Source organism: Papio anubis, chromosome 6 (genome assembly GCF_008728515.1).
Source record: "Papio anubis isolate 15944 chromosome 6, Panubis1.0, whole genome shotgun sequence".
Classification (NCBI taxonomy): Eukaryota; Metazoa; Chordata; class Mammalia; order Primates; family Cercopithecidae; genus Papio; species Papio anubis.
This window is the reverse complement of record NC_044981.1, coordinates 41,292,963-41,318,057: the sequence shown is the minus strand read 5'-3', so window position 1 is coordinate 41,318,057 and position 25,095 is coordinate 41,292,963. Positions and strand designations below refer to the sequence as shown.

Here is a 25,095-nt window from a genome sequence, read left to right as displayed (position 1 = left end):
AGGAAGGCCTCTTGCGGCTAAGAGGAAGGCTTCTATCTCCTGCATGCCCCTGGGAACGCTCGGTATAAAACCCAATTGTACATTCGTTCTATTCTGAGATAGGAGAAAACCGCCCTGTGACTGGAGGCAAGATATGCTGGGAGCAATGCTGCTCTGTTATTCTTTACTACACTGAGATGTTTGGGTGGAGAGAAGCATAAATCTGGCCTATGTGCACATCCAGGCATAGTAGCTTCCCTTGAACTTATTTGTGACACAGATTCCTTTGCTCACATGTTTTCTTGCTGACCTTCTCCCCACTATCACCCTGTTCTCCTGCTGCATTCCCCTTGCTGAGATAGTGAAAATAATAATCAATAAATACTGATGGAACTCAGAGACCGGGGCCGGTGCAGGTCCTCCGTATGCTGAGTGCCGGTCTCCTGGCCCCACTGTTCTTTCTCTATACTTTGTCTCTGTGCCTTATTTCTTTTCTCAGTCTCTCATCCTACCTGATGAGGAGTACCCACAGGTGTGGAGGGGCAGGCCCCCCCTTCACCTGCCGCACAACGTGGGTGCCTTTCTCTAAGGTGAAGGTACGCTAAGAACGTGAGCATTGAGGACGAGTCCATGAGAGATTCCTGAGTACTTCCCCAGTCAGCCTTGCGGTAAGCTTGTGCACTCAGAGGAACCCAGGTAACAATGGGACAAACTGAAAGTAAATATGCCTCTTATCTCAGCTTCATTAAAATTATTTTAAGAAGAGGGGGAGTTAGAGCTTCTACAGAAAATCTAATTATGCTATTTCAAACAATAGAACAATTTTGCCCCTGGTTTCCAGAACAGGGAACTTTAGATCTAAAAGATTGGGAAAAAATTGGCAAAGAATTAAAACAAGCAAATAGGGAAGGTAAAATCATCCCACTTACAGTACGGAATGATTGGACCATTATTAAAGCAACTTTAGAACCATTTCAAACAGAAGAAGATAGCGTTTCAGTTTCTGCTGCCCCTGAAGGCTGTGTAATAGATTGTGAAGAAGAGGCAGGGACAGAGTTCAGGAAAGGAACGGAAAGTTCACATTGTAAATATGTAGCAGAATCTGTAACGGCTCAGTCAACTCAAAATGTTGACTACAATCAATTACAGGAGGTAATATATCCTGAGTCATCAAAACTGGGGGAAGGAGGTTCAGAATTACTGGGGCCATCAGAGCCTAAAGCACGATGGCCATCAACTCCTCCTCCTGGGTTCAGATACCTGTAACATCACAACCTCAAAGGCAAGTTAGACAAGTACAAACCCCAAGAGAATATCAAGTAGAAAAGGATAGAGTTTCTATCCCAGCAATGCCAGTTCAGATGCAGTATCCACAATATCAGCCAGTAGAAAATATGACTCGACCGCCGATAGTTTATAAATACGGGCCGCTAGCGGAGCGTCAGTATCCGCCGCCTCCAGTGGTTCAAAGCGGTGTGTCCTGTGCCAAATAGCAGGGCACCGTACCAGCAACCCATGGCGGTGGTGTTTAATCCTACACCACCACCTAGTGGACAAGGTAGTACACTGCATGAAAGCATTGATAAAGCCAGAAAACAGGAGATCTTGAGGCATGGGAGTTCCGGGTACTTTTACAACCGATACCGGCCAGGAAAGGGACTCAAGCCGGAGCGTCTGTCTGAACTGAGGCTAGATATGAATCTTTTACCATGAAAATGTTAAAAGATATGAAGCAAGGAGTTAAACAATATGGACCCAACTCCCCTTATATGAGAACATTATTAGATTCCATTGTTCATGGAAATAGACTAATTCCTTATGACTGGAAAATTTTTGCTAAATCTTCCCTTTCACCCTCTCAGTTTCTACAGTTTAAAACCTCGTGGATTGATGGAGTACAAGAACAGGTACGAAAAATTAGGCTACTAATCCCACTGTTAATATAGATGGAGACCAATTGCTAGGAACAGGTCCAAATTGGAGCACCATTATCCAACAAACAGCAATGTAGAATGAGGCTATTGAACAACTAAGGGCTATTTGCCTCAGGGCCTGGGAAAAAATTCAGGACCCAGGAACCGCCTGCCCTTCTTTTAATTCAATTACACAAGGCTCTAAAGAGCCATATCCAGACTTTGTGGCAAGGTTGCAAGATGCTGCTCAAAAATCCATTACAGATGATAACATCCGAAAAGTTTTTGTAGAATTAATGGCTTATCAAAATGCAAATCCAGAATGTCAATCGGCCATGAAGTCATTAAAAAGAAAAGTTCCAGCAGAAGTTGATGAAATTACAGAATATGTGAAGGCTTGTGATGGGATTGGAGGAGCTATGCATAAAGGCAATGCTAATGGCTCAAGCAATGATGGGAGTCACTTTAGGAGGACAAGTTAGAACATTTGGGGAAAAATGTTATAATTGTAGCCAAATCGGTCATCTGAAAAGGAGTTGCCCAGTCTTAAGTAAACAGAATATAATAAATCAAGCTATTACGGCAAAAAATAAAGAGCCACCTGACCTGTGTCCAAAACGTGGAAAAGGAAAACATTGGGCTAATCAATGTCATTCTAAATTTGATAAAGATGGGCAACCATTGTTGGGGAAATGGAAAGAGGAGCCAGCTTCAGGCCCCGCAACAAACTGGGGCATTCCCAATTCAGCCGTTTGTTCCTCAGGGTTTTCAGCGACCACAACCCCCGCAGCAAATACCACCACATCAGGGAGTCAGCCAATTACAACAATACAACAGCTGTCCACCGCCACAGCAGGCAGCGCAGCAGCAGATTTATGTTCCACTCAAATGGTTTCTTTACTCCCTGGAGAGCCCCTGCAAAAGATTCCTACAGGGGTATATGACCCGCTGCCAGAAGGGATGGTGGGCCTTATTTTAGGGAGATCAAGTCTAAATTTGAAGGGAGTCCAAATTCATACTGCGGTAATTGATTCAGATTATAAAGGGGAAATTCAGTTAGTGATCAGCTCCACTGGTCCCTGGAACACCAATCCAGGTGATAGAATTGCTCAATTACTGCTTTTGCCTTATATTAAAATTGGGAAAAACAAAACGGAAAGAACAAGAGGGTTTGGAAATACCAACCCTGCTGGAAAAGCTGCTTATTGGGCTAGTCAGGTCTCAGAGGATAGACCTGTGTGTACAGTCACTATTCAGGGAAAGCAGTTTGAAGGGTTAGTGGATACTGGGGCTGATGTTGCTATCATCGCCTTAAATCAATGGCCAAAAAATTGGCCTAAACAATAGCCTGTTACAGGACTCGTCGGTGTAGGCACCGCCTCAGAAGTGTATCAAAGTGCCACGATTTTACATTGTCTAGGACCTGATAATCAAGAAAGTACAGTTCAACCTATGATCACTTCTATTCCAATTAATTTATGGGGCCGAGACTTGTTACAACAATGGCATGCAGAGATTACTATTCCAGCCTCCCTATACAGCCCCACGAGTCAAAAAATCATGAGTAAAATGGGATATCTCCCTGAAAAGGGACTAGGAAAGAATGAAGATGGCATTAAAGTCCCAATTGAGGCTGAAAAAAATCAAAAAAGAAAAGGAGTAGGGTATCCTTTTTAGGAGCAGCCACTGTAGAGCCTCCAAAACCCATTCCATTAACTTGGAAAACAAAAAAACCTGTATGGGTAAATCAGTGGCTGCTACCATAACAAAAGCTGGAGGCTTTACACTTATTAGCAAAGGAACAATTAGAAAAGGGACATATTGAGCCTTCATTTTCACCTTGGAATTCTCCTGTGTTTGGAATTCAGAAAAAATCCGGCAGATGGCGCATGCTAAACGACTTATAGAGTCGTTAATGCCATAATTCAACCCTTGGGGGCTGTCCGACCCGAGTTACCCTCTCTGGCCATGATCCCCAAAGATTGGCCTTTAATTATAATTGATCTGAAGGATTGCTTTTTTACCATTCCTCTGGCAAAACAGGATTTTGAAAAATTTGCTTTTACTATACCAGCCATAAATAATAAAGAACCAGCCACCAGGTTTCAGTGGAAAGTGTCGCCTCAGGGAAAGATCAATAGTCCAACTACTTGTCAGACTTTTGTAGCTCAAGCTCTTCAACCAGTTAGAGACAAATTTTTTTCAGACTGTGATATCATTCATTATATTGATGATATTTTGTGTGCTGCAGAAATGAGAGACAAATTAATCGACTGTTACACATTTCTGCAGACAGAAGTTGCAAACGCAGGACTGACAATAGCATCTGATAAGATTCAAACCTCTACTCCTTTCCATTGGAAATGCAGGTAGAGGAAAGGAAAATTAAACCACAAAAAATAGAAATAAGAAAAGACACATTAAAAACATTAAATGACTTTCAAAAATTGCTAGGAGATATTAATTGGATTCAGCCAGCTCCAGGCATCTCTACTTATGCCATGTCAAATTTGTTCTCTATCTTAAGAGGGGATCCAGAATTGAACAGTAAAAGAACATTAACTCCAGAGGCAACTAAAGAAATGGAATTAGTTGAAGAATAAAATTCGGTCAGCACAAGTAAATAGAATAGATCACTTAGCCCCACCCCAACTTTTGATTTTTGCTACTGCACATTCTCCAACAGGCATTATTGTTCAAAACACAGATCTTGTGGAGTGGTCCTTCCTTCCTCATAGTACGATTAAGACTTTTACATTGTACTTGGAGCAAATGGCTACATTAATTGGTCAGGCAAAATTACGAATAATAAAACTGTGTGGAAGTGACCCAGATAAAATCATTGTTCCTTTAAACAAGGAACAGGTTAGACAAGCCTTTATCAATTCTGGTGCAGGACAGATTGGTCTTGCTGATTTTGTGGAAATTATTGACAATCATTAACCAAAACCAAAAATCTTCCAGTTTTTAAAATTGACTACTTGGATTTTACCTAAAATTACCATAAACCTTTAGAAAATGCTCTGACAGTGTTTACTGATGGTTCCAGCAGTGGAAAAGGGCTTACACCAGGCCAAAAGAATGAGTCACTGAAACTTAATATCACTTCGCTCTAAGAGCAGAGTTGGTTGCTGTCATTACAGTGTTACAAGATTTTAATCAGCCTGTTAACATTGTATCAGATTCTGCAGATGTAGTACAGGCTACAAAGGATGTTGAGACAGCCCTAATCAAATATGGTATAGATGATCAGTTAAACCAGCTGTTTAATTTGTTACAACTAACTGTAAGAAAAAGAAATTTCCCATTTTATATTACTCATATTCGAGCACATACTAATTTACCAGGGCCTTTAATTAAAACAAATGAACAAGCTGACTTGCTAGTATCATCTGCATTCATGGAAGCACAAGAACTTCATGCCTTGACTCATGTAAATGCAATAGGACTAAAAAATAAATTTGGTATTATATGGAAACAGGCAAAAAATATTGTACAACATTGCACTCAGTGTCAAGTCCTACACCTGCCCACTCAGGAGGCAGGAGTTAATCCCAGAGGTGTATGTCCTAATGCGTTATGGCAAATGGATGTCATACATGTGCCTTCATTTGGAAAATTGTCATTTGTCCATGTGACAGTTGATACTTATTCACATTTTGTATGGGCAACCTGCCAGACAGGAGAAGGTACTTCACATGCTAAAAGACATTTATTATCTTGTTTTGCTGTCATGGGAGTTCCAAAAACAATTAAAATGGATAATGGGCCAGGATACTATAGTAAAACATTTCAAAAATTCTTAAATCAGTGGAAAATTACACATACAACAGGAATCCCCTACAATTCCCAAGGACAGGCCGTAATTGAAAAAACTAATAGAACATTCAAAGCTCAATTGGTTAAACAAAAAAAGGAAAAAGACAGTAAGGAGTATAACACTCCCCAGATGCAACTTAATCTAGCATTTTAGACTTTAAATTTTTTAAACATTTATAGAAATCAGACTATTACTTCTGCAGAACAACATTTTAGTGGTAAAAGAACAGCCCACAAGAAGGAAAACTGATTTGGTGGAAAGATAACAAAAATAAGACATGGGAAATAGGGAAGGTGATAACATGGGAGAGAGGCTTTGCTTGTATTTCACCAGAAGAAAATCAGCTTCCTGTTTGGATACCCACTAGACATTTAAAGTTCTACAATGAACCCGTTGGAGATGCGAAGAAAAGCGCCTCCGCGGAGACAGAAAACCTGCAATGGAGCATCATCGACTCTCCAGGTAAACAAAATGGTGATATCAGAAGAACAGATGAAGTTGCCATCCACCAAGGAAGCGGAGCTGCCGACTTGGGCCCAGTTAAAGAAGCTGACACAGTTAGCTAAAAAAAGCCTAAAGAACACAAGGGTAACACGAACTTCAGAGAATATGCTGCTTGCAGCTTTGATGATTGTATCAACGGTGGTAAGTCTCCCCATGTCTGCAGGAGTAGCTTTAACTAATTATACTTCCTGGGCTTATGTGCCTTTCCTGCCCTTAATTCAGTTAGTCACATGGATGGATAATTCTATTGAAGTGTGTGTTAATAATAGTGCATGGGTACCAGGCCCCACAGATGATCGTTGCCCTGCCCAACCTAAAGAACAAGGAATGGGCCGGGCGCGGTGGCTCAAGCCTGTAATCCCAGCACTTTGGGAGGCTGAGACGGGTGGATCACGAGGTCAGGAGATCGAGACCATCCTGGCTAACATGGTGAAACCCCGTCTCTACTAAAAAATAAGAAAAAACTAGTCGGGCAATGTGGCGGACGCCTGTAGTCCCAGCTACTCGGGAGGCTGAGGCAGAAGAATGGCGGAGGCAGGAGAATGGCATGAACCCGGGAGGCGGAGCTTGCAGTGAGCTGAGATCCGGCCACTGCACTCCAGCCTGGGCGACAGAGCAAGACTCCGTCTCAAAAAAAAAAAAAACAAAAAAAAAACAAGGAATGATGATAAATGTTCCCATTGGGTATCATTATCCTACTATTTGCCTAGGGAAGGCATCAGGATGTTTAATGCCTACAACCCAAAATTGGTTGGTAGAAGTACCTACTATCAGTGCCACCAGTAGATTTACTTATCACATGGTAAGGGGACTGTCACTAGGGTCACAGATAAATAATTTATAGGACCCTTCTTATCAAAGATCATTAAAATCTAGGCCTAAGGGGAAGCCTTGCCCCAAGGAAATTCCCAAAGAATCAAAAAGCCCAGAAGCCTTAGTTTGGGAAGAATGTGTGGCTGATTCTGCAGTGGTATTACAAAATAATGAATTTGGAACTATTATAGACTGGGCCTCTCGAGGCCAATTATATTATCATTGTACGGGCCAGACTCACTCATGTTCACAGGCCCCATCCATCTGGCTCGTTAATCTGGCCTATGATAATGATTTAATTGAAAGGCTGGATCAGGTTTATAGAAGGTTAGAATCACCCTATCCATGGAAATGGGGTGAAAAGGGAATTTCATCACCTTGACCAAAGTTAGTTAGTCCCGTTACTGGTCCTAAACATCCAAAAATTATGGAAGCTTACTGTGGCCTCGCACCACATTAGAATTTGGTCTGGAAATCAAGCTATAGAAATAAGAAATCATAAGCCATATTATACTATCAACCTAAATTCCAATCTGACAATTCCTTTACAAAGTTGTGTAAAACCCCCTTATATGCTAGTTGTAGAAAACATAGTTATTAAACCAGATTCCCAAACTATAACCTGTGAAAATTGTTGATTGTTTACTTGCATTGATTCGATTTTTAATTGGCAGCACCGTATTCTGTGAGTGAGGACAAGAGAGGGCGTGTGGATCCCTGTGTCCTTGGACTGACCGTGGGAGGCTTCGCCATCCATCCACATTTTAACGGAAGTATTAAAAGGAATTCTAACTAGATCCAAAAGATTCATTTTTACTTTGATTGCAGGGATTATGGGCCTTATTGCAGTCACAGCTACTGCTGCGGCTGCTGGAATTACTTTGCACTCCTCTGTTCAAACTGCAGAATATGTAAAGAATTCTTCAAAATTGTGGAATTCTCAGACCTAAATAAATCAAAAATTGGCAAACCAAATTAATGATCTTAGACGAACCGTCGTTTGGATGGGAAATAGGCTCATAAGCTTGGGATATCTTTTTCAGTTACAGTGTGACTGGAATACGTCAGATTTTTGTATTACACCCCGAGCCTATAATGAGTCTGAGCATCACTGGGACATGGTTAGATACCAGCTACAAGGAAGAGAAGATAATCTTACTTTAGATATTTCAAAATTAAAATAACAAATTTTTGAGGCATCGAAAGCCAATTTAAATTTGGTGCCAGGAACTGAGGCAATCGTGAAAGCTACTGATGGCCTCACAAATCTTAACCCCATCACTTGGGTAAAAACCATCAGAAGTTCCACTATTGTAAATTTCATATTAATGCTTGTATGCCTGTTCTGTCTGTTGTTAGTCTACAGGTATAGCCAGCAGCTCAGAAGAGACAGCGACCAGCAAGAATGGGCCATAATGACGATGGTGGGTTTTGTCAAAAAGAAAAGGGGGATATATAGGGAAAATAAAGAGATATCAGACTGTTACTGTGTCTTTGTAGAAAAGGAAGACATAAGAAACTCCATTTTGATCTGTACCCTGACCAATTGTTTCGCCTTGAGATGCTGTTAATCTGTAAGTTTAGCCCCAACCTTGTGCTCACAGAAACATGCATTGTATGGAATCAAGGTTTAAGGGATCTAGGACTGTGCAGGATGTGCCTTGTTAACAATATGTTTGCAGGCAGTATGCTTGGTAAAAGTCATCGCCATTCTCCATTCTCGATTAACCGGGAGCACAATGCACTGCAGAAAGCCACAGGGACCTCTGCCCAGGAAAGCCGGGTATTGTCCAAGGTTTCTCACCACTGAGCCAGCCTGAGATATGGCCTCGTGGGACGGGAAAGACCTGACCGTCCGCCAGCCCGACACCCGTGAAGGGTCTGTGCTGAGGAGGATTAGTAAAAGGAAGGCCTCTTGTGGTTGAGATAAGAGGAAGGCTTCTATCTCCTGCATGCCCCTGGGAACGGAATGTTTCGGTATAAAACCCGATTGTACATTCATTCTATTCTGAGATAGGAGAAAACCGCCCTGTGGCTGGAGGCAAGATATGCTGGCAGCAATGCTGCTCTGTTATTCTTTACTACACTGAGATGTTTGGGTGGAGAGAAGCATAAATCTGGCCTATGTGTACATCCAGGCATAGTAGCTTCCCTTGAACTTATTTGTGACACAGATTCCTTTGCTCACGTGTTTTCTTGCTGACCTTCTCCCCACTATCACCCTGTTCTCTTGCTGCATTCCCCTTGCTGAGACAGTAAAAATAATAATCAATAAATACTGATGGAACTCAGAGACCAGGGCCGGTGCAGGTCCTCCGTATGCTGAGTGCCGGTCTCCTGGGCCCACTGTTCTTTCTCTATACTTTGTCTCTGTGCCTTATTTCTTTCCTCAGTCTCTCGTCCCACCTGACGAGAAATACCCACAGGTGTGAAGGGGCAGGCCACCCCTTCAAAATTCTTTATTATACAACACTCAATACGGTCAGTTTCCTCCAGGCTGGCTTCTCAAGCTCTTACCAAGTGCTCCCAACCCCAACTTTTTTTTTTTTTTTGACAGAGTCTCTGTTGCCCAGGCTAGAGTGCAGTGGAACAATCTTGGCTCACTGCAGACTCGACCTCCTGGGCTCAAGTGATCCTCCAGCCTCAGCTTTCTCAGTAGCTGGAACTACAGGTGTGTGCCACCACATCCAGCTAATTTTTGTGTTTTGGAGGTCTCACTATGTTGCCCAGGTTGGTCTTGAAGTCCTGGGTTCAAGTGATCCTCCTGCCTTGGCCTCTCCCAAAGTTCTGGGATTATAGGCATGAGCCACTGCACCTGCCCTACCCCAACTTTTTATTTTAACAAGTTTCAAACCCTCATGTGGATTCACTAATTCTTAGCAATTCTGCCACATTTGCTTTCTCTCTGTCATCATGACACTTCACCTCTAAATACTTCAAAATGTATCTCCTATGAACAAGGTAATTCCCGCACATAACCACAGTTACCACACTTGATAAATTTAACATTGATATAACGCTATCATCTAATATATGGATCATATTCAAATTTCCCCAAGGGTAAAATGTCCTTTAGAGCTGATCTCCCCTACACAATCTTGCATCTAATCCAGGATCACTCATTGTATTTATTTATTTATATTTTATTTTTGGAGAGACAGTTTCACTCTGTCTCCCAGTCTGAAGTGCTGGCAATCACAGCTCACTGCATCCTCCACCTCCCCAGGTTCAAGCGATTCTTCAACTACTGCCTCCGGAATAGCTGGCACTACAGGTGTCCACCACCATGCTCGGGTATTTGTGTGTGTGTGTGTGTGTGTGTGTGTGTGTTTTTAGTAGAGATGGGGTTTTGCTATATTGCCCAGGCTGGTCTCAAGCAATCTGCCCACCTCAGCCTCCCAAAGTGCTAGGACTAAAGGCATGAGCCATTGTATCTGGCCTGTATTTATTTTTTATGTCTCCTTTAATCTGGGGTAGTTCTTAGCTTTTTCCTTATCTTTTTTTTTTTTTAATTTTAATTTTTTTTTTCGAGACGGAGTCTCGCTCTGTTGCCCGGGCTGGGGTGCAATGGTGTGATATTGGCTCACTGCAAGCTCCACCTGCCGGGTTCACACCATTCTCCTGGCTCAGCCTCCCGAGTAGCTGGTACTAAAGGCGCCTGCCACCACGTCCGGCTAATTTTTTGTATTTTCAGTGGAGATGGGGTTTCACTGTGTTGGTCAGGATGGTCTTGATCTCCTGACCTTGTGATTCACCTGCCTCCCAAAGTGCTGGGATTACAGGTGTGAGCCACCACGCCTGACCATTAAGCTTTGATTCTTTGATTAAGGTGATGTTCACCAGATCAGTCTAGCTTTTGACACTTTTTTTTTTTTGAGACGGAGTCTTGCTTTGTCGCTGAGGGTAGAGTGCAGTGGTGCAAATCTCAGCTCACTGCAACCTCTGCCTCCCGGGTTCAAGCGATTCTCCTGCCTCAGCCTCCTGAGTAGCTGGGATTACAGGTGTGTGCCACCATGCCCAGCTAATGTTTGTATTTTTAGTAGAGACGGGGTTGCACCATGTTGGTCAGGCTGGTCTTGAACTCCTGACCTCGAGATCCACCTGCCTTGGCCCCCCAAAGTGCTGGGATTACAGGTGTGAGCCACCGTGCCCGGCCACTTTTGATAATTTAAAAACCTGACTTTCCGAGCAGTCAGAGAAGCTGTAGCACATCTGACCTGCCTTCACCTTCTATCTTCTCTGGGACCACCAAGAATTGAAGGATGGCAGGATGTGTGAAGAGGGTGGTGAGGCTCTGGCTGGGTGCGGTGGCTCACACCTGTAATCCCAGCACTTTGGAAGGCTGAGGCGGGTGGATCACTTGAGGTCAGGAGTTCGAGACCAGCCTAGCCAACATGGCGAAACCCTGTCTCTACTAAAAACACAAAAATTAGCTGGGCTTGGTGGCATATATCTGTACCCCCAACTACTAGGGAGGCTGAGGCACTAGGGACCCTGAGGATTGCTTGAACCCAGGAGGAGGAGGTTGCAGTGCGCTGAGATCTCACCGCTGCACTCCGGCCTGGGCAACAGACCTTGAGACTCCGTCTAAAACAACACAACACAATACAAAACAAAACAATAATAATAACTAAGAGAGTGGCGTGGCTTGGTGGTGGTGTCACTCCTGAGGCCCCTGGGAACAACTCTGCAGTTAGGCTTTGTCCCGTGCTGTGGAGCCTAGGATGGGGATTGTCCTCCGCCATGCCTTGTATCGGAATCCTTGCATGCGCTCCCGTGGTTATGCATGAAAATGGGCATGTGCGCGGTGCCAATGCATGTATGGGTCTTTTTGCCCGCAGCAGCGCGTCCGCAGGCATGTTCTGTCCTATGCTAGCCTTCAAGTTTTGGCGCGTCCGTCCCTTGTTCTTTGGCGGGTACGTTGGGCACTCTGGTTTGGCTAAATCGTGGACGCTTCTAAAGCTTTTCTGCAGGGCGCTGGTCAGAGTTCTCAAGTGCTCCCCCAGTTCTGGGCCGGCTTGGTACGGTCTACAGCTTCCCTTTCCTTCCCCCGTCCCCCGGTGGTGGTTGCATCCATTCCGCCCGGAAGTGCTCGCTTCCCCGAACTGCAGGCGGGTCAGGCTTCGCGACCTGACATGACATGGAGCGTCCTCGCAGTCCCCGCTGCTCGGCCCCGGCCCCGGCCCCGGCTTCGGTTACCCTGGCGCAGCTCCTGCAGCTGGTCCAGCAGGGCCGGGAGCTCCCGGGTCTGGAGAGACGCCACATCGCGGCGATACACGGCGAACCCACGGCGTCCCGGCTCCCGCGGAGGCCCAAGCCCTGGGAGGCCGCGGCACTGGCTGAGTCCCTTCCTCCTCCGACCCACAGGATAGGAACGGCCCCGGCGGAGCCTGGCTTGGCTGAGGCAGCGACTGCACCTTCTTCATGACACACAGCGGGCTCCTGAGGTTCCAGGTCTTTTGCGGCGGCGATCTGGAGGGCGTGGCTACAGGACCCCGTATGCCATTCAGTTACTCATCTTTTATGCTTTGGTCCTGACCTGTCTCAACTGGACTTGCTCCTGCAGCCACTATGGGGGTTTTGCATTTGCATTTCTGGACCGTGATACAGTTAAGAAAAATCCTGTTTCAGTCCTTATATGTAATAAAATATGTAACAAAAGGTTTTATGATTAATTTGGCCCCACAATGATTTTGAAGATACGTTAAAGGAAAGCCCAAAGCATTTTAAAAAGCCAACCAAGAAAGACTAAAATCGTGGCTCTTGGAATCAGCTGGATCAGGCAAGGGGCTAGAGACTTAGAGCATTGGAAAGGCTCCCACAGCCACCCTGAAATCAGTCCTTTTACGTTAAACAGGCTACCTGGCTCAGTGCACCTACTTAGTCAACACTAGATTTTACTTTCTCTACAAAAGCTAGAACATACCTGGTATGTGCTGACATGAACATACCCTAACCCACAGATGATGTAACAGGTCTACCTTTTCTCAGAAATAAGGATTGTCTCACAACTTGTTCAACGAATTAGTTACGTCATGGTACATATATAGAAGTGCACAATTTTTGTAACATCTTTTATTTGTATACAATTATAAATTACAAACTTGTTTTATCAGAATTTTTTTTTAAAATTTATTTTTAGTCAACTTACTCCCTTTTATTTACCAGCAGTTTGCTCTGACAGAGTAAATTACAAACTCTTGTTTTGCTTAATCCTTTTAGCCATCATGTCAGGCACACAGGTTGGAGGGTATTAGCTCCCATTTTACGGACAGAGTGGAAACACTGTACTCATATTTAGTGTAAGACAGAGCTGGGATATAAGCCTTGGGATTCCATAGTCACAACTGCTTTTTTCCATAACTTTGTAATACATCATTTTAAAGTAATCCGATTTCACAATGTTTTACAGTATAAGAGTAACATCTACAGCATCTCTTCTTGACAGGTTACCTCTGGAGAGAACCAATCTAGTTACCTCATACGCTGGTACTTTTTTTTTCTGAGACAGAGTTTTGCTTTTGTTGCCTAGGTTAGAGTGCAATGGCCTGATCTTGGCTCACTGCAACCTCCGCCTCCCTGGGTGCAAGCAATTCTCCTGCCTCAGCCTCCCAAGTAGCTGGGATTACAAGCACGTGCCACCTCACCCAGCTAATTTTGTATTTTTAGTAGAGACAAGAGTTTCTCCATATTCGTCAGGCTGGTCTCAAACTCCTGATCTCGGGTGATCCGCCTGCTTCATCCTCCCAAAGTACTGGGATTATAGGCATGAGCCACCACGCCCAGCCTAAGCTGGCACGTTTTAAGGCAGTTACACCTCTAACTTGATTTCCCAGCTATGCTTGAGGGTCCCAGGAGCCAAAATTGCAGCCAAACTGATCTGAAAGGACCAGGGAACAGAATGGTCAAACATGTTTCCAAGTTCAACCTAGGCCTGGCACATCCTTGCCAACTGCTCAGATGGCAAGTGAGGGGCAACTAAGTGAAGGGAGTAGCAGGAAGACCCACTTGGGGTGGACACTAATGAAAAACACAATCAGTATCAGATCCACTGTTTGCAGGATTAAAATCCCCAGATGCCCAGTTACTGGTCTACTATCTACTATGTCACTACCAGCAGTACAAAAGGCAATACTTCTGAAGACTAGAATACACAAGGAAAAAATTAAGCTGCCTGCCTGTCTGGGGCCTACCGAGCCAAACAGTGCTAATTTCATCCATGCCAAACAAAATTGTTCATTCCTTCCTGATCTGGGTTTGAAGAAAGTGTGCTGATCATCAGAGAAACCAGGTAATTCTATCCTGAAGCCCAGGGGAAGAAATGGTGGGGATTTCTGAGTTAGAGATGGTGCAGGGGGTAACACTATGCCACCATGAAGGGAAAAGTCTATCTTGGTAAACTTTGTTCTTCCATAGGACATGGAACCAGAGTAGCAAGATCAGGGCCTGCATGACCGATCCCGATTAAGAGCAGGACTTCCTCGCATAAAGTACACAAGGGCTGGGCGCGGTTGCTCACGCCTGTAACCCCAGCACTTTGGGAGGCCCAGGCTTGTGGATCACTTGAGGTCAGGAGACTAGCCTGGTCAACTGGTGCAACTCTGTCTCCCTCTCTACTAAAAATACAAAAATTAGCCGGCCATGGTGGTACATGCATGTAATCCCAGCTGATCGAGGGGCTGAGGCAGAATCACTTGAACCCAGGAGGTGGAGGCTGCAATGAGCCAAGATCACGCCACGGCACTCCAGCCTGGGCAACAGAGAGAGACTGTCTCAAAACAGAGAAAAACAAAACCCATAAGGTGCACAGGTATCTGAGAAGGGTCGAAACACCCTAGAACTGCAAGCAAAATTTTGAGTGTAAACATGTTTTCCTGGCGAAGGGGTCCTCATTCTCAAATCTTGAGCTTTTAGGAAAAAGTACTAAGCCAGTTTCAGGTTAGGATACAAAAGCCTCCAGATACACTTAGAGCCAGTCAAGTTTGAGAGCTCTCAAAGCCATCACTGAAAAGTTGGAACATACACTCACAGCAGAGACAAGTGAACATTTATTTGTATGCCTTTCTTCCTATGTGTATTTCAAGTCTTTTTCAAAACAAGGCCCTAGGACTCTCCAGATTCAATTACGTCCTTGGGCTTGGTCAACTGCTGCAGGAGTCTTAGGGAGCCTTGTACAAATGCTAGAGTGACTCATTTACCAACATTAAACCCTAAGATAGATGCAACAAAGTAGGACTCCTTCCTCCACGGAATGTGCTGATTTCAGACGATGCAGTACCCAATGTAGAAAACACTGGAATTTTTCTTTGGAACTGGAGTGTGATGAGAGATGCTTGCCATGAACATAAGCTATCGTCTTTTCTTTTCTTTGAGACAGAGTTTCGCTTGTTGCCCAGGCTAGAGTGCAAGGGCGTGATCTCGGCTCACCGCAACCTCCGCCTGGCAAGTCTCCTGCCTCAGCCCCCCGAGTAGCTGGGATTACAGGCATATGCCACTATGCCCGGCTAATTTTTGTATTTTTACTAGAGACGGCATTTCTCCATGTTGGTCGGGCTGGTCTCGAACCCCCAACCTCAGGTGATCTGCCCGCTTCAGCCTCCCAAAGTGTTGGGATTACAGGCGTGAGCCATCACGCCTGGCCAGCTACTGTCTTTTCTTTGCCCCTTCCTTTCCAGTTTTTGAAGATAAAGCAGGAAATAATCTTCTCTGAAGATACTTGATAAAAATTCCCAAAACAATTAAACACATGCTTCTACTTCATTGATAAAAATTTACCGCAGTTTGACACCTAAAAGCAATAACAACAGCAATAAAAAGTAATTTCAGAGTTAAGATTTCTTCAGCAAAACAGATGATTCACATCTTCAAGTCCTTTTTGAAATCAGTTATTATTATTATTGGTCTTTCCCCATTTCCATCTAAATGACCGCAGCAGTACAGTTTTTTTTTTTTTTTTTTTTTTGGAGACAGAGTCTTGCTCTGTCGCCCACGCTGGAGTGCAGTGGTGTGATCCTGGCTCACTGCAATCTCTGCCTCCTAGGTTCAAGTGATTCTCCTGCCTCAGCCTCCTGAGTAGCTGAGACTACAGGCATGTGCCACCACACCCACCTAATTTTTGTATTTTTAGTAGAGACAGGGTTTCACCATGTTGGCCAGGATGGTCTCAATCTCCTGACCTCATGGTCTGCCCGCCTTGGCCTCCCGAAGTGCTGGGATTACAAGCATGAGCACCGTGCCCGGCCAGCAATAGTTTTTAGTTACTCGACATCTTTAAGCCTATAACTCAGGCTATGCATAGCTCCATGTCCTAATCAGGCATTCATTGATCCCAGCAGGTCTCTATCTATTTGTACCAGCCTCCTTTCTCCTTCAAATCTCAAGGTTACTCTTAAATACTAGTAAATGCAAAAACAATTTGTAAAATGGCAAGGCATGGCCCATTGAAAGTCAACCAAAGGGCAATTTTCAGCCCTGCCTCACCTGGGTCTAGTTCAGCTGGCGGATGAGCTGATTGATGCGTTCACCCCGATAGCCAGGTGTGCCCATCTCCTTGAGGAAGCCCACTCTATTTTTGGTAGCATGTCGGGCCACTGAGAGGTGGAAAGGGCGCAAGAACCATGAGATCTCCTGGAAATGCTTCCCTGGGAAGGCAATTTCATGAATGAGGTCTTCCAAGCAAATGACGCCAAACTTCCCTAAGAAACACAAAAGCACAGATTCCTTTGTCAACATGTATCCAGCATATACTAAGCTGGGCACTCTGGCAGACTCTTGGGACCCCAAGAACACAACCTGAATCTCACATCAAAGCTTCAAAGACCCTGGCTTTCTGCCCCAGATGACCCTAAGCTGTAGCACTCACCCAGGTGCTCCTCAATCACTGTGTTGTCTGTCAGAGGGATGGTCTTATTCTTGACCTTGGCTTGTCCACGTTTCAAAATGAGTTCTCGGACAGACTTCAGATTTGGAAATCTATGTGGGAAAATAAAGCACGGTTTTCACCAGCACCCGGCACACTACATACCAGTCCTGCAGCCTGGCTGAGGAGAGGTTGGAGAGATTCTCCCACATACCCACGAGCAAGTGTTCTGCAATCACATTCCAGCTGAAATGCTTGGAAATATTCCTAATAAAGAACCGAAGTGACCCCACTTACATAATTAGAAATTTAAATTTATGGATATAAATGTTCACCAGAGAAAATATCACCAACAAAAACAAAACAGAAACAATGTCCTAGCTTAGCTTAGGGGCTAGGACTCTGGCCTTAGGTGACCCTCTAACTCAAGATAGTGCAAGAGTTGGAGATGAAATCCCAAGTTTTTGTTGGGTTTCAATGTTTGAGGAATACTACTCTTTTTTTTTTTTTTGAGATGGAGTCTTGCTCAGTCGCCCAGGCTGGAGGGCAGTGGTGCAATCTCGGTTCACTGTAAGCTCCACCTCCCGGGTTCACACCATTCTCCTGCCTCAGCCTCCTGAGTAGCTGGGACTACAGGCGCCCGCCACCATGCCTGGCTAATTTTTTTTGTATTTTTAGTAGAGACGGGGTTTCACCATGTTAGCCAGGATGGTCTCGATCTCCTGACCTCGTGATCCACTGCGCCCGGCCTTTTTTTTTTTTTGAGATGGAGTCTTGCTCTGTCGCCGTGCTGGATTGCAGTGGCGCAATCTCTCTCAGCTCACTGCAACCTCCGCCTCCTGGCTTCAAGCAATTCCCCTGCCTCAGTCTCCCGAGTAGCTGGGACTACAGGCACACACCACCAGGCCTGGCTAATTTTTTTTTGTATTTATTAGTAGCGACAGGGGTTTCACCATGTTGGCCAGGATGGTCTCAATCTCCTGACCTTGTGATCCACCCGCCTCGGCCTCCCAAAGTGCTGGGATTACAGGCACGAGCCACCATGGCCGGCCAGGAATACTACTCTTATACAAGCACTGCCTTTAGCTCTGCTTTAAGACTTCCAAGAACTGATCTCTCCTTGACCCAGCCTTAGCCTACGACGGCACCAGCCCTACCATGGTACTCTTAAGACCCCTCCCTACCCCGTGTCCCATGGTTGTTACAGCTACCCACTGATTTCAGGCTGGCTGAGGTCACAGCAAAATGTCCCTTCTACAGCAACATGAGCCCTGGAGAGCAATACCCGGTGCAGCCTGACACACTCAAATAGAAATCTAATGTGAATTCACATGGAAAACCTCACTCACCCCCAGGTCACATAAGGTTCCACTATACGCAGCATTTTTAGGTTCTGGGGGGTGACTTTTACAAAGACACCACTAAAAATTTTCTTTAGGCGAAGTCTTGCAATGGTTCTCTGCACCAATAAACTCACACCATCAATCCTGAAATGAACAGCAACAGAAGTCAGACAGACTCCCTCCAGTTTATGTCAGTCCAGCAAGCACAACATGCGAGGTCACTACACTGCGTAATCTGGAGTAAGACACAGAGACTGTGCCTTAAAGAGCTCAGTTTAGTGGGAGGGAGTTATGAAAACCAATCCTTTCATGATGTGGAGCAATGCCTGGAATGCTATGGAAACACAGAGACAGTCCCTGAACTTGTGTGTGTTTCAGGGGCTGAGGGAGTGGTGGTATGCAGGTCTACGCATGTCCAGCTAAGGAAGCTGGATATGCTTTTACGGGCAGTAAAAGCTACTGAAGATTTTAAGTAGAAGAGACAAGACCAGATTTCTTTCTGACAATCACCAAGGGCAGTGTATGGGATAGATCACAGTATGACACTAGAGGCAAGGAAATCCAGGAGGAAGGTTAATACAATAGTTTAGGAAAAATACGAGCAGTGGTAGAAGGCTACAAAGGACAGAGCTCATAAAAATATGCAAAAGTCACAGGTTTCTGGTTTGGGTGATTGGGTAGGGGAAACAGCAAGTAGAGTTGCACATGAGGTGGGCAGGGGGTTGCGAAAATTCCACTAACTGAGGAAAAATGTCTCCCCTTCACTGAATATGCTTCATCCTCTCAGCCTTGTTTCAGTTCCTAGAATGATGCCTTGCTTTCCCCACCTCAGGACTTCAGCACATATGCCTGGAAAGTCTCCCAACACTGGTGAACGCCTTTCACATCTTTCAGGTCTCAGGTAGAAGTTCCTGCTTTAGAGAGGGTGTCCTCAACCCCTTCTCCCTAGTGAGCACTTATTTTCAAGTCTATCTGTCTAAGGTCTTCCAAATATTGCAGACTAAATTGTGCTCTACCCTGACATCCCAGCATGACTTGGCTGAGTGGCTTGGGGCTTATCATCTCCCTAGAAAGGGGTCTAAAGCTTAAGCAACGGTTTGCCCCAGCCTCATGCAATTAGAAAGACACCAGTTCCTTACCTTTCCATGCGTACAACAAAGGCCAAGGAATGTTTGTCTGGCAATTCCAAGGCATGAGGTTTCACTTCTAGTCGTCTGAGACGCACCTTGTCACGTTTCTGCCGCCAGGAATCATGTAGGAATGATTCCAGTCGCTTAAACCTGAGCCCTTTTCCTTTCCTCTGCTACAGAGAAGACAGACCATCATTATCATCTTGTGCCTCCATACATTTTTACTTTTAGAACAGTAATTCATGAGTGACAACTGATAGAGCTTATTTCCCCGTGTTCTACAATGCAGGGCAAAGCAATATTCTCTATTTTCATATAAGGGAAAAATGAGAAACCAAAGTAAAGGTGGAGTTGAGTAAACTTGGGAATTACTGGGAAAAATAATTAACAAACAAAAAATTAGTTTGCATGATATTAATCAATGCTTACTAACAAGCTTCCTTAAACTCAACGCCAGCATTTGCCTGCAGGTGTTAAATATTTGCTAAAGGAAGACATACACCATATACACTTGGTGCTCTGCATCTGTGATTTAACCAACCCCAGCTGGAAAATACTTCTGAGGAGCACATACACAGTGGCTCACCTGTAGTCCCAGCTACTCAGGAGGCTGAGGCAGGAGGTTCTCTTGAACCCAGGAATTCAAGGCTGCAATGAGCTATGATCCTGCCACTGCATTTAGTCTGGGTAACAGAATACCTCACTCCTTTTTTTTTTTTTTTTTTTTTGAGATGGAGTCTCGCTCTGTCACCCAGGCTGGAGTGCAGTGATGCGATCTCGGCTCACTGCAACCTCTGCCTCCTGGGTTCAAGCAATTTTCCTGCCTCAGCCTCCCAGGTAGCTGGGATTACAGGTATGCGCCACCACACCTGGCTAATTTTTATATTTTTAGTAGAGATAGGGTCACCTTGTTGGCCAGGTTGGTCTCGAACTCCTGACTTCAGGTGATCTACCTGCCTCAGTCTCCCAAAGTGCTCGGATAACAAGCGTGACCCACCATACCCGGCCAAAGACCCCACTTTTTTTTTTTTTTTGAGACAGGGTCTCGCTCTGTCACTCAGGCTGGAGTGCAGTGGCACAATCTTGGCTCACTGCAACCTCCGCCTCCCGGGTTCAAACGATTCTTCTGCCTCGCTTCCTGAGTAGCTAGGATTACAGGCACATGCCACAGTGCCCGTCTAATGTTTTGTATTTGTAGTAGAGATGTGGTTTCACCATGTTGGCCAGGCTGGTCTCGAACTCCTGACCTCAAGTAATCCACCTGCCTCGGCCTCCCAAAGTATTGGGATTACAGGCGTGAGTCACTGCGCCCCGCTGACCTCTTAAAAAAAAGAAAAAAAAAAGAAAAAAAATTCGGGAAAAAAATGAAAAAAAAAAAAAAAAAACAGTAAAAAGTAATACAAATTTTAAAAATACATTATGTACACTGTATTAGCTATCAGTAACCCAGGCCAGGCAGGGTGGCTCAGGTCTATAATCCCAGCACTTTGACAGGCCAGTGGGTGGATCACTTGAGGCCAGGAGTTTGAGACCAGCATGGCCAACATGTTAAAACAGCTCTACTAAAAATACAAAAATTAGCCGGTGGCCATGTGGGGTGGCTGATGCCAGTAATCGCAGCACTTTGGGAGGCCGAGGTGGGTAGATCACTTGAGTCCATGAGTTCCAGACCAGCCTGGTCAACATGGTGAAACCTCGTCTCTACTAAAAATACAAAAATTAGCAGGGCATGGTGGCACATCCTTGTAATCCCAGCTACTTGGGAGGTTGGCGCAGGAGAATCGCTTGAACCCGGGAGGCAGAGGTTGTGGTAAGCCGAGATCACATCCCTGTACTCCAGCCTGGGAGACAGGTGAGACTCTGTCTCAAAAACAAAACAAAATTAAATTAAATAAAAAAAAAAATTAGCCGAGTGTGGTGGCTAATTTAGCTAAAATTAGTCACATGCCTGTAATCCTAGCTACTTGGTTGACTGAGGCAGGAGAATTGCTTGAGCCCAGTAGGCAGAGGTTGCAGTGAGTCGAGACTGTGTCACTGCACTCCAGAACACAGTGAGACTCTTGCCTCAAAAAAAAAAAAAAAAAAAGCTATTAAGTAATCCAAAGAGAATTTAAATTACATAGGCGGAAGGAGTACAGATGATATGCAAATACTACAACCATTTTATATAAGGGACTCCAGCAGTCTCAGATTTAGGCATCTGTGGGAGTCCTGGAACCAACCCCCTAAGGACACTGAGAGACAACGATACCTGGTTTGTCAAACTGTTGCGGGGAGCTCGTAAATACCAAATGTAGTCCAACACATGCTGGATAAAACTCACCTAATACAAATTCTAATTACTTTATCTTGGTTCCCCACCATTACCTCCTTCTTTGCCAAAAGTGCCTGCTTTGCCTGGGTGGCTTTGAGGGCTTGATAAGCCTTCCTCTTTTTCAGCAGATTTTCTGGAACCAAAGGGATTTTTCTTTGCCTGATGCAGAAAATTGAGATCAGAGATAACATTTAGAAAACGAACACTTGGCTGGGCGCGGTGGCTCAAGCCTATAACCCCAGCATTCTGGGAGGCCGAGGTGGGGCGGGGGGGGGGAGAATCACCTGAGGTCAGGAGTTCGAGACCAGCCTGACCAACATGGTGAAACCCCCGTTTCTACCAAAAATAAAAAATCAGCTTGGCGGGGTGGCGCACGCCTGTAATCTCAGCTACTCCGGAGGCTGAAGCAGGAGAATCACTTGAATCCGGGAGGCGGAGGTTGCAGTGAGCCGAGATTGCGACACTGCACTCCAGCCTGGGCGACATAGCAAGACTCTGTCTCAAAACAACAACAACAACAACAACAACAAAGAAAACGAACATTCAATGGATTTCCAAACCAAGTCAATATCCTGGGCTTCAGGGAACATTACTGTTTTCAAGTGTCTGAAGAAAGATTCCCCTGAAACCTGCGGTTTCTGACTCCAGGCCTCAAAATGTACCCCTAATATTCACTCATCCCCAATGCCTCAAAAAGTAATGAACCCTTTAGCCTCTGCGTTCCTGTAAGTTAACAGGATTTTCACTGCCACAGCTCTTCACAGGCACTAGCAGCGACGAATCTAGTAAAACCCCATCGGGTTGGGGTGGGTGCAGACCTATTTGCAGGGTTAATACTTGTCAGGCTGGGTGAATTCAACTGTGGCACTCCAGCCCGCTGCCTGAAGTCAATCCTCGCCTCTCTAGATAACCCGAAATTGACCGCGGTCCCCTCCCTCCTCCGCCACAGCGCTACGGCTCCTCATCCCCACCCTTTGTAAACTGTGGCCTTTTCTATTCCTAGAGCCCACAAGAATCCGCCACCGAGGCATAAACACCGTGGATGGCACCAGATACTCAACACCCAATTCCAGATATTCAAAGCCCCACTCACTCTTGCTCCGCCATCTTTCTAGTGGTGCAGCTACTGATCATGCGCAACCCCAACACATGGGGAAGACAGCACTCGCTCTGTTTCCTTGACCATAGAGATGTCTGTTCTAACTCACGCTGGAGGACCCAGTCAGTCAGCGTTCACTTGGCCGCAGTGAGCCGCTGAGGTCCTGCTAACCCCGATTCCTGCCAAAAGTTGCAGCGCTTCCAGGGTTTTTAGAGCCTGTATCATTTTCAAAACCCAGCCCTTTTTTTTTGTAAGTTACAGTTTCATCACAAACAGCTTGGCTGTGGACAATAAAGTGCTTCCCACAATGCACCTATGGCGTCCGCTCTAGCGAAGGCGCCGCACTTCCGGCGCGGCTCTGCTGCGTCTCTGAGGAGGAAGACAGACAAATTGCGCGAAACCTTTTCGCTCTGTGGAAAAATTTGGAGGCTATGGTTTTGGCTCTCACATGTAGGTGCAAGTGTTTGTTGAGGACTTAGAGTGGTAAAACAGGTAGCTGCGATTCCGTCTGCTTGGCTCCGTCGATGGATCCTTGAAGACGTTATTTAACCCCTCTGTACTGCGGCTTCATTACCCATAAAATGGGTATACAGTAATAATAGGTCTACCTAATGGCGTTACGAGGATTACAGGAGATTATATAAAGCGTAAAGCGTTTAGCAGTGTCTGTCAGCACTATGTTTGTTACTATTACTGCTGGACCGAAAACTACAACTTGCTTCCTTGCCATCTAAAACCGTTATACAGACCGGGCGCGGTGGCTCACGCCTGTAATCCCAGCACTTTAGGAGGCCAAGGCGGGAGGATCACCTTAGGTCAGGAGTTCGAGACCAGCCTGGCCAACATGGCGACAGAGCAAGACTCCGTCTCAAAAAAAAAAAAAAAAAAAAAAAAAAAGGAATGAAAATAAAACCCTTATACAGCTGTCATCACCTGGAATATGCGTTCTTCCCTCCCGGTCTATATAAAATCCTGAAAAAGTAGGCCGGAGCCGGTGGCTTTCACCTGTAATCCCAGCACTTTGGGAGGCCGAAGCAGGTGAATCACTTGAGGTCAGGAGTTGGAGACCAGCCTGGCCAAGATGGTGAAACCCCGTCTCTACTAAAAATACAAAAAATTAGCTGGGCGTGGTGGCTCGCGCCTGAAGTCCCGGGAGGCGGAGGCTGCATGAGCCCAGTTTGTGCCACTGCACTCCAGCCTGGGCGACAGAGCGAGAGTGTCTCAAAAAAATAAAAAAATAATTTTTTTAAATTAAAAATCCTGAAAAACAACACAGGTCTTATCTCCGCAAACCTCCAGAGCAGCGCTTCTCAAGCATTAATAGTGAATAGGAGTCATCTGAAGATTTTACTAGTTGATATTCTGCATCTTTTTTTTTTTTTTTTTGAGATGGAGTCTTGCTTTGTACCCCAGGCTGGAGTGCAGTGGCATGATCTCGGCTCTCTGCAAGCTCTGTCTCCCGGGTTCACGCCATTCTCCTGCCTCAGCCTCCCGAGCAGCTGGGACTACAGGCTCCCACCACCATACCCGGCTAATTTTTTGAATTTTTCGTAGAGACGGTTTCACCGTGTTAGCCAGGATGGTCTTGATCTCCTGACCTTGTGATCCGCCCGCCTCGGCCTCTCAAAGTGCTGGGATTACAGGCGTGAGCAACCGCGCCCGGCCAATATTCTGCATTTTTAACAGGCTTCAGAATGACACTGGTGCTACTGGTCTATGGGCTGACTAGTAAGACTCTAGTGTCTGATTTCCCTCAGGACATTATGATATATTTAATATTTCTTCCACACGATACTAGGAGGGCAGGAACCATGACTGCTTGCTCATCACTGATCCTAAGGGTCTAGCACCAATTTCTCGATTTTGGCACTATTGATACTGATACTGGTGGCAGCTAAAGGCCTCGTGTTGCCATGTAACTAGTCCAACCGGAAAGACTGCCATGGGCACAGGTCACTTTCTGATGAATAAGTGTCAGGACAACCCAGTATTCAGGGTCACACACTGAAAGAGGGAGGCTCATTCTCTTTCAGCACCTCACCGTGTGTCTTTGTAAAGAGGCAAAATACAAGGGTCATCAAAGTGTAAGACATTCACTAACTAGTAAACAAAAAAGCAAAAAGTTAAATGTTTTGTGATTTTTCCTGTCTATGGATAAAAGGTAGAGTCTGTGGTATCAATAATATTAAAGGGAGGAGGAATTTTAGGGTTAACAATACTCCAGCCGGGCCCCGATGGCTCACACCTGTAATCCCAGCACTTTGGGAGGCTGAGGCGGGCAGATCACTTGAGCTCAGGAGTTCAAGACCACCCTCAGCAAC

The 25,095-nt window shown here is 45.3% G+C and overlaps 4 protein-coding genes across 4 annotated transcripts; 3 read left to right on the top strand and 1 right to left on the bottom strand.

The window, feature by feature from the left end:
• The first annotated feature begins 231 nt into the window (after positions 1–231).
• On the top strand, positions 232–8,389 carry LOC116275277 (endogenous retrovirus group K member 8 Gag polyprotein-like). The gene is given in 3 exon segments (XM_031667088.1): positions 232–1,230; positions 1,233–1,886; positions 7,704–8,389. Coding segments are annotated over 2 exon segments (789 nt in total). The 5' UTR covers positions 232–681; the 3' UTR covers positions 1,473–1,886; positions 7,704–8,389.
• On the top strand, positions 5,853–8,454 carry LOC116275278 (endogenous retrovirus group K member 8 Rec protein-like). The gene is made up of 2 exons (XM_031667089.1): positions 5,853–6,357; positions 8,389–8,454. Exons 1-2 carry the CDS (start codon positions 6,097–6,099, stop codon positions 8,443–8,445), a joined length of 318 nt encoding a protein of 105 aa, XP_031522949.1. The 5' UTR covers positions 5,853–6,096; the 3' UTR covers positions 8,446–8,454.
• Positions 8,455–12,063: 3,609 nt separating this feature from the next.
• On the top strand, positions 12,064–12,475 carry C6H6orf226 (chromosome 6 C6orf226 homolog). The gene is given in 1 exon segment (XM_031667602.1): positions 12,064–12,475. A coding segment is annotated over 1 exon segment (306 nt). The 5' UTR covers positions 12,064–12,169.
• Positions 12,476–13,076: 601 nt separating this feature from the next.
• Positions 13,077–23,561, bottom strand: RPL7L1 (ribosomal protein L7 like 1). The gene is made up of 7 exons (XM_003897605.4): positions 22,769–23,561; positions 21,729–21,834; positions 19,371–19,534; positions 18,238–18,375; positions 16,892–17,001; positions 16,510–16,724; positions 13,077–15,817 (listed from the first exon to the last, which is right to left on the bottom strand). Exons 1-6 carry the CDS (start codon positions 22,807–22,809, stop codon positions 16,516–16,518), a joined length of 768 nt encoding a protein of 255 aa, XP_003897654.1. The 5' UTR covers positions 22,810–23,561; the 3' UTR covers positions 13,077–15,817; positions 16,510–16,515.
• Positions 23,562–25,095: the final 1,534 nt, after the last annotated feature.

Bases quoted from the DNA above. Each gene is read 5' to 3' on its own strand.
- LOC116275278 (XM_031667089.1), top strand. From the start codon at position 6,097: ATGAACCCGTTGGAGATGCGAAGAAAAGCGCCTCCGCGGAGACAGAAA. The intron at 6,358-8,388 runs GTAAGTCTCCCC...GTCTGTTGTTAG, and splicing joins TGATGATTGTATCAACGGTG to TCTACAGGTATAGCCAGCAG.
- RPL7L1 (XM_003897605.4), bottom strand. From the start codon at position 22,809: ATGATCAGTAGCTGCACCACTAGAAAGATGGCGGAGCAAGA. The intron at 21,835-22,768 runs GTGAGTGGGGCT...TTTCTGCATCAG, and splicing joins AGAAAGATGGCGGAGCAAGA to GCAAAGAAAAATCCCTTTGG. The intron at 19,535-21,728 runs GTAATGGTGGGG...TCTTCTCTGTAG, and splicing joins CACTTTTGGCAAAGAAGGAG to CAGAGGAAAGGAAAAGGGCT.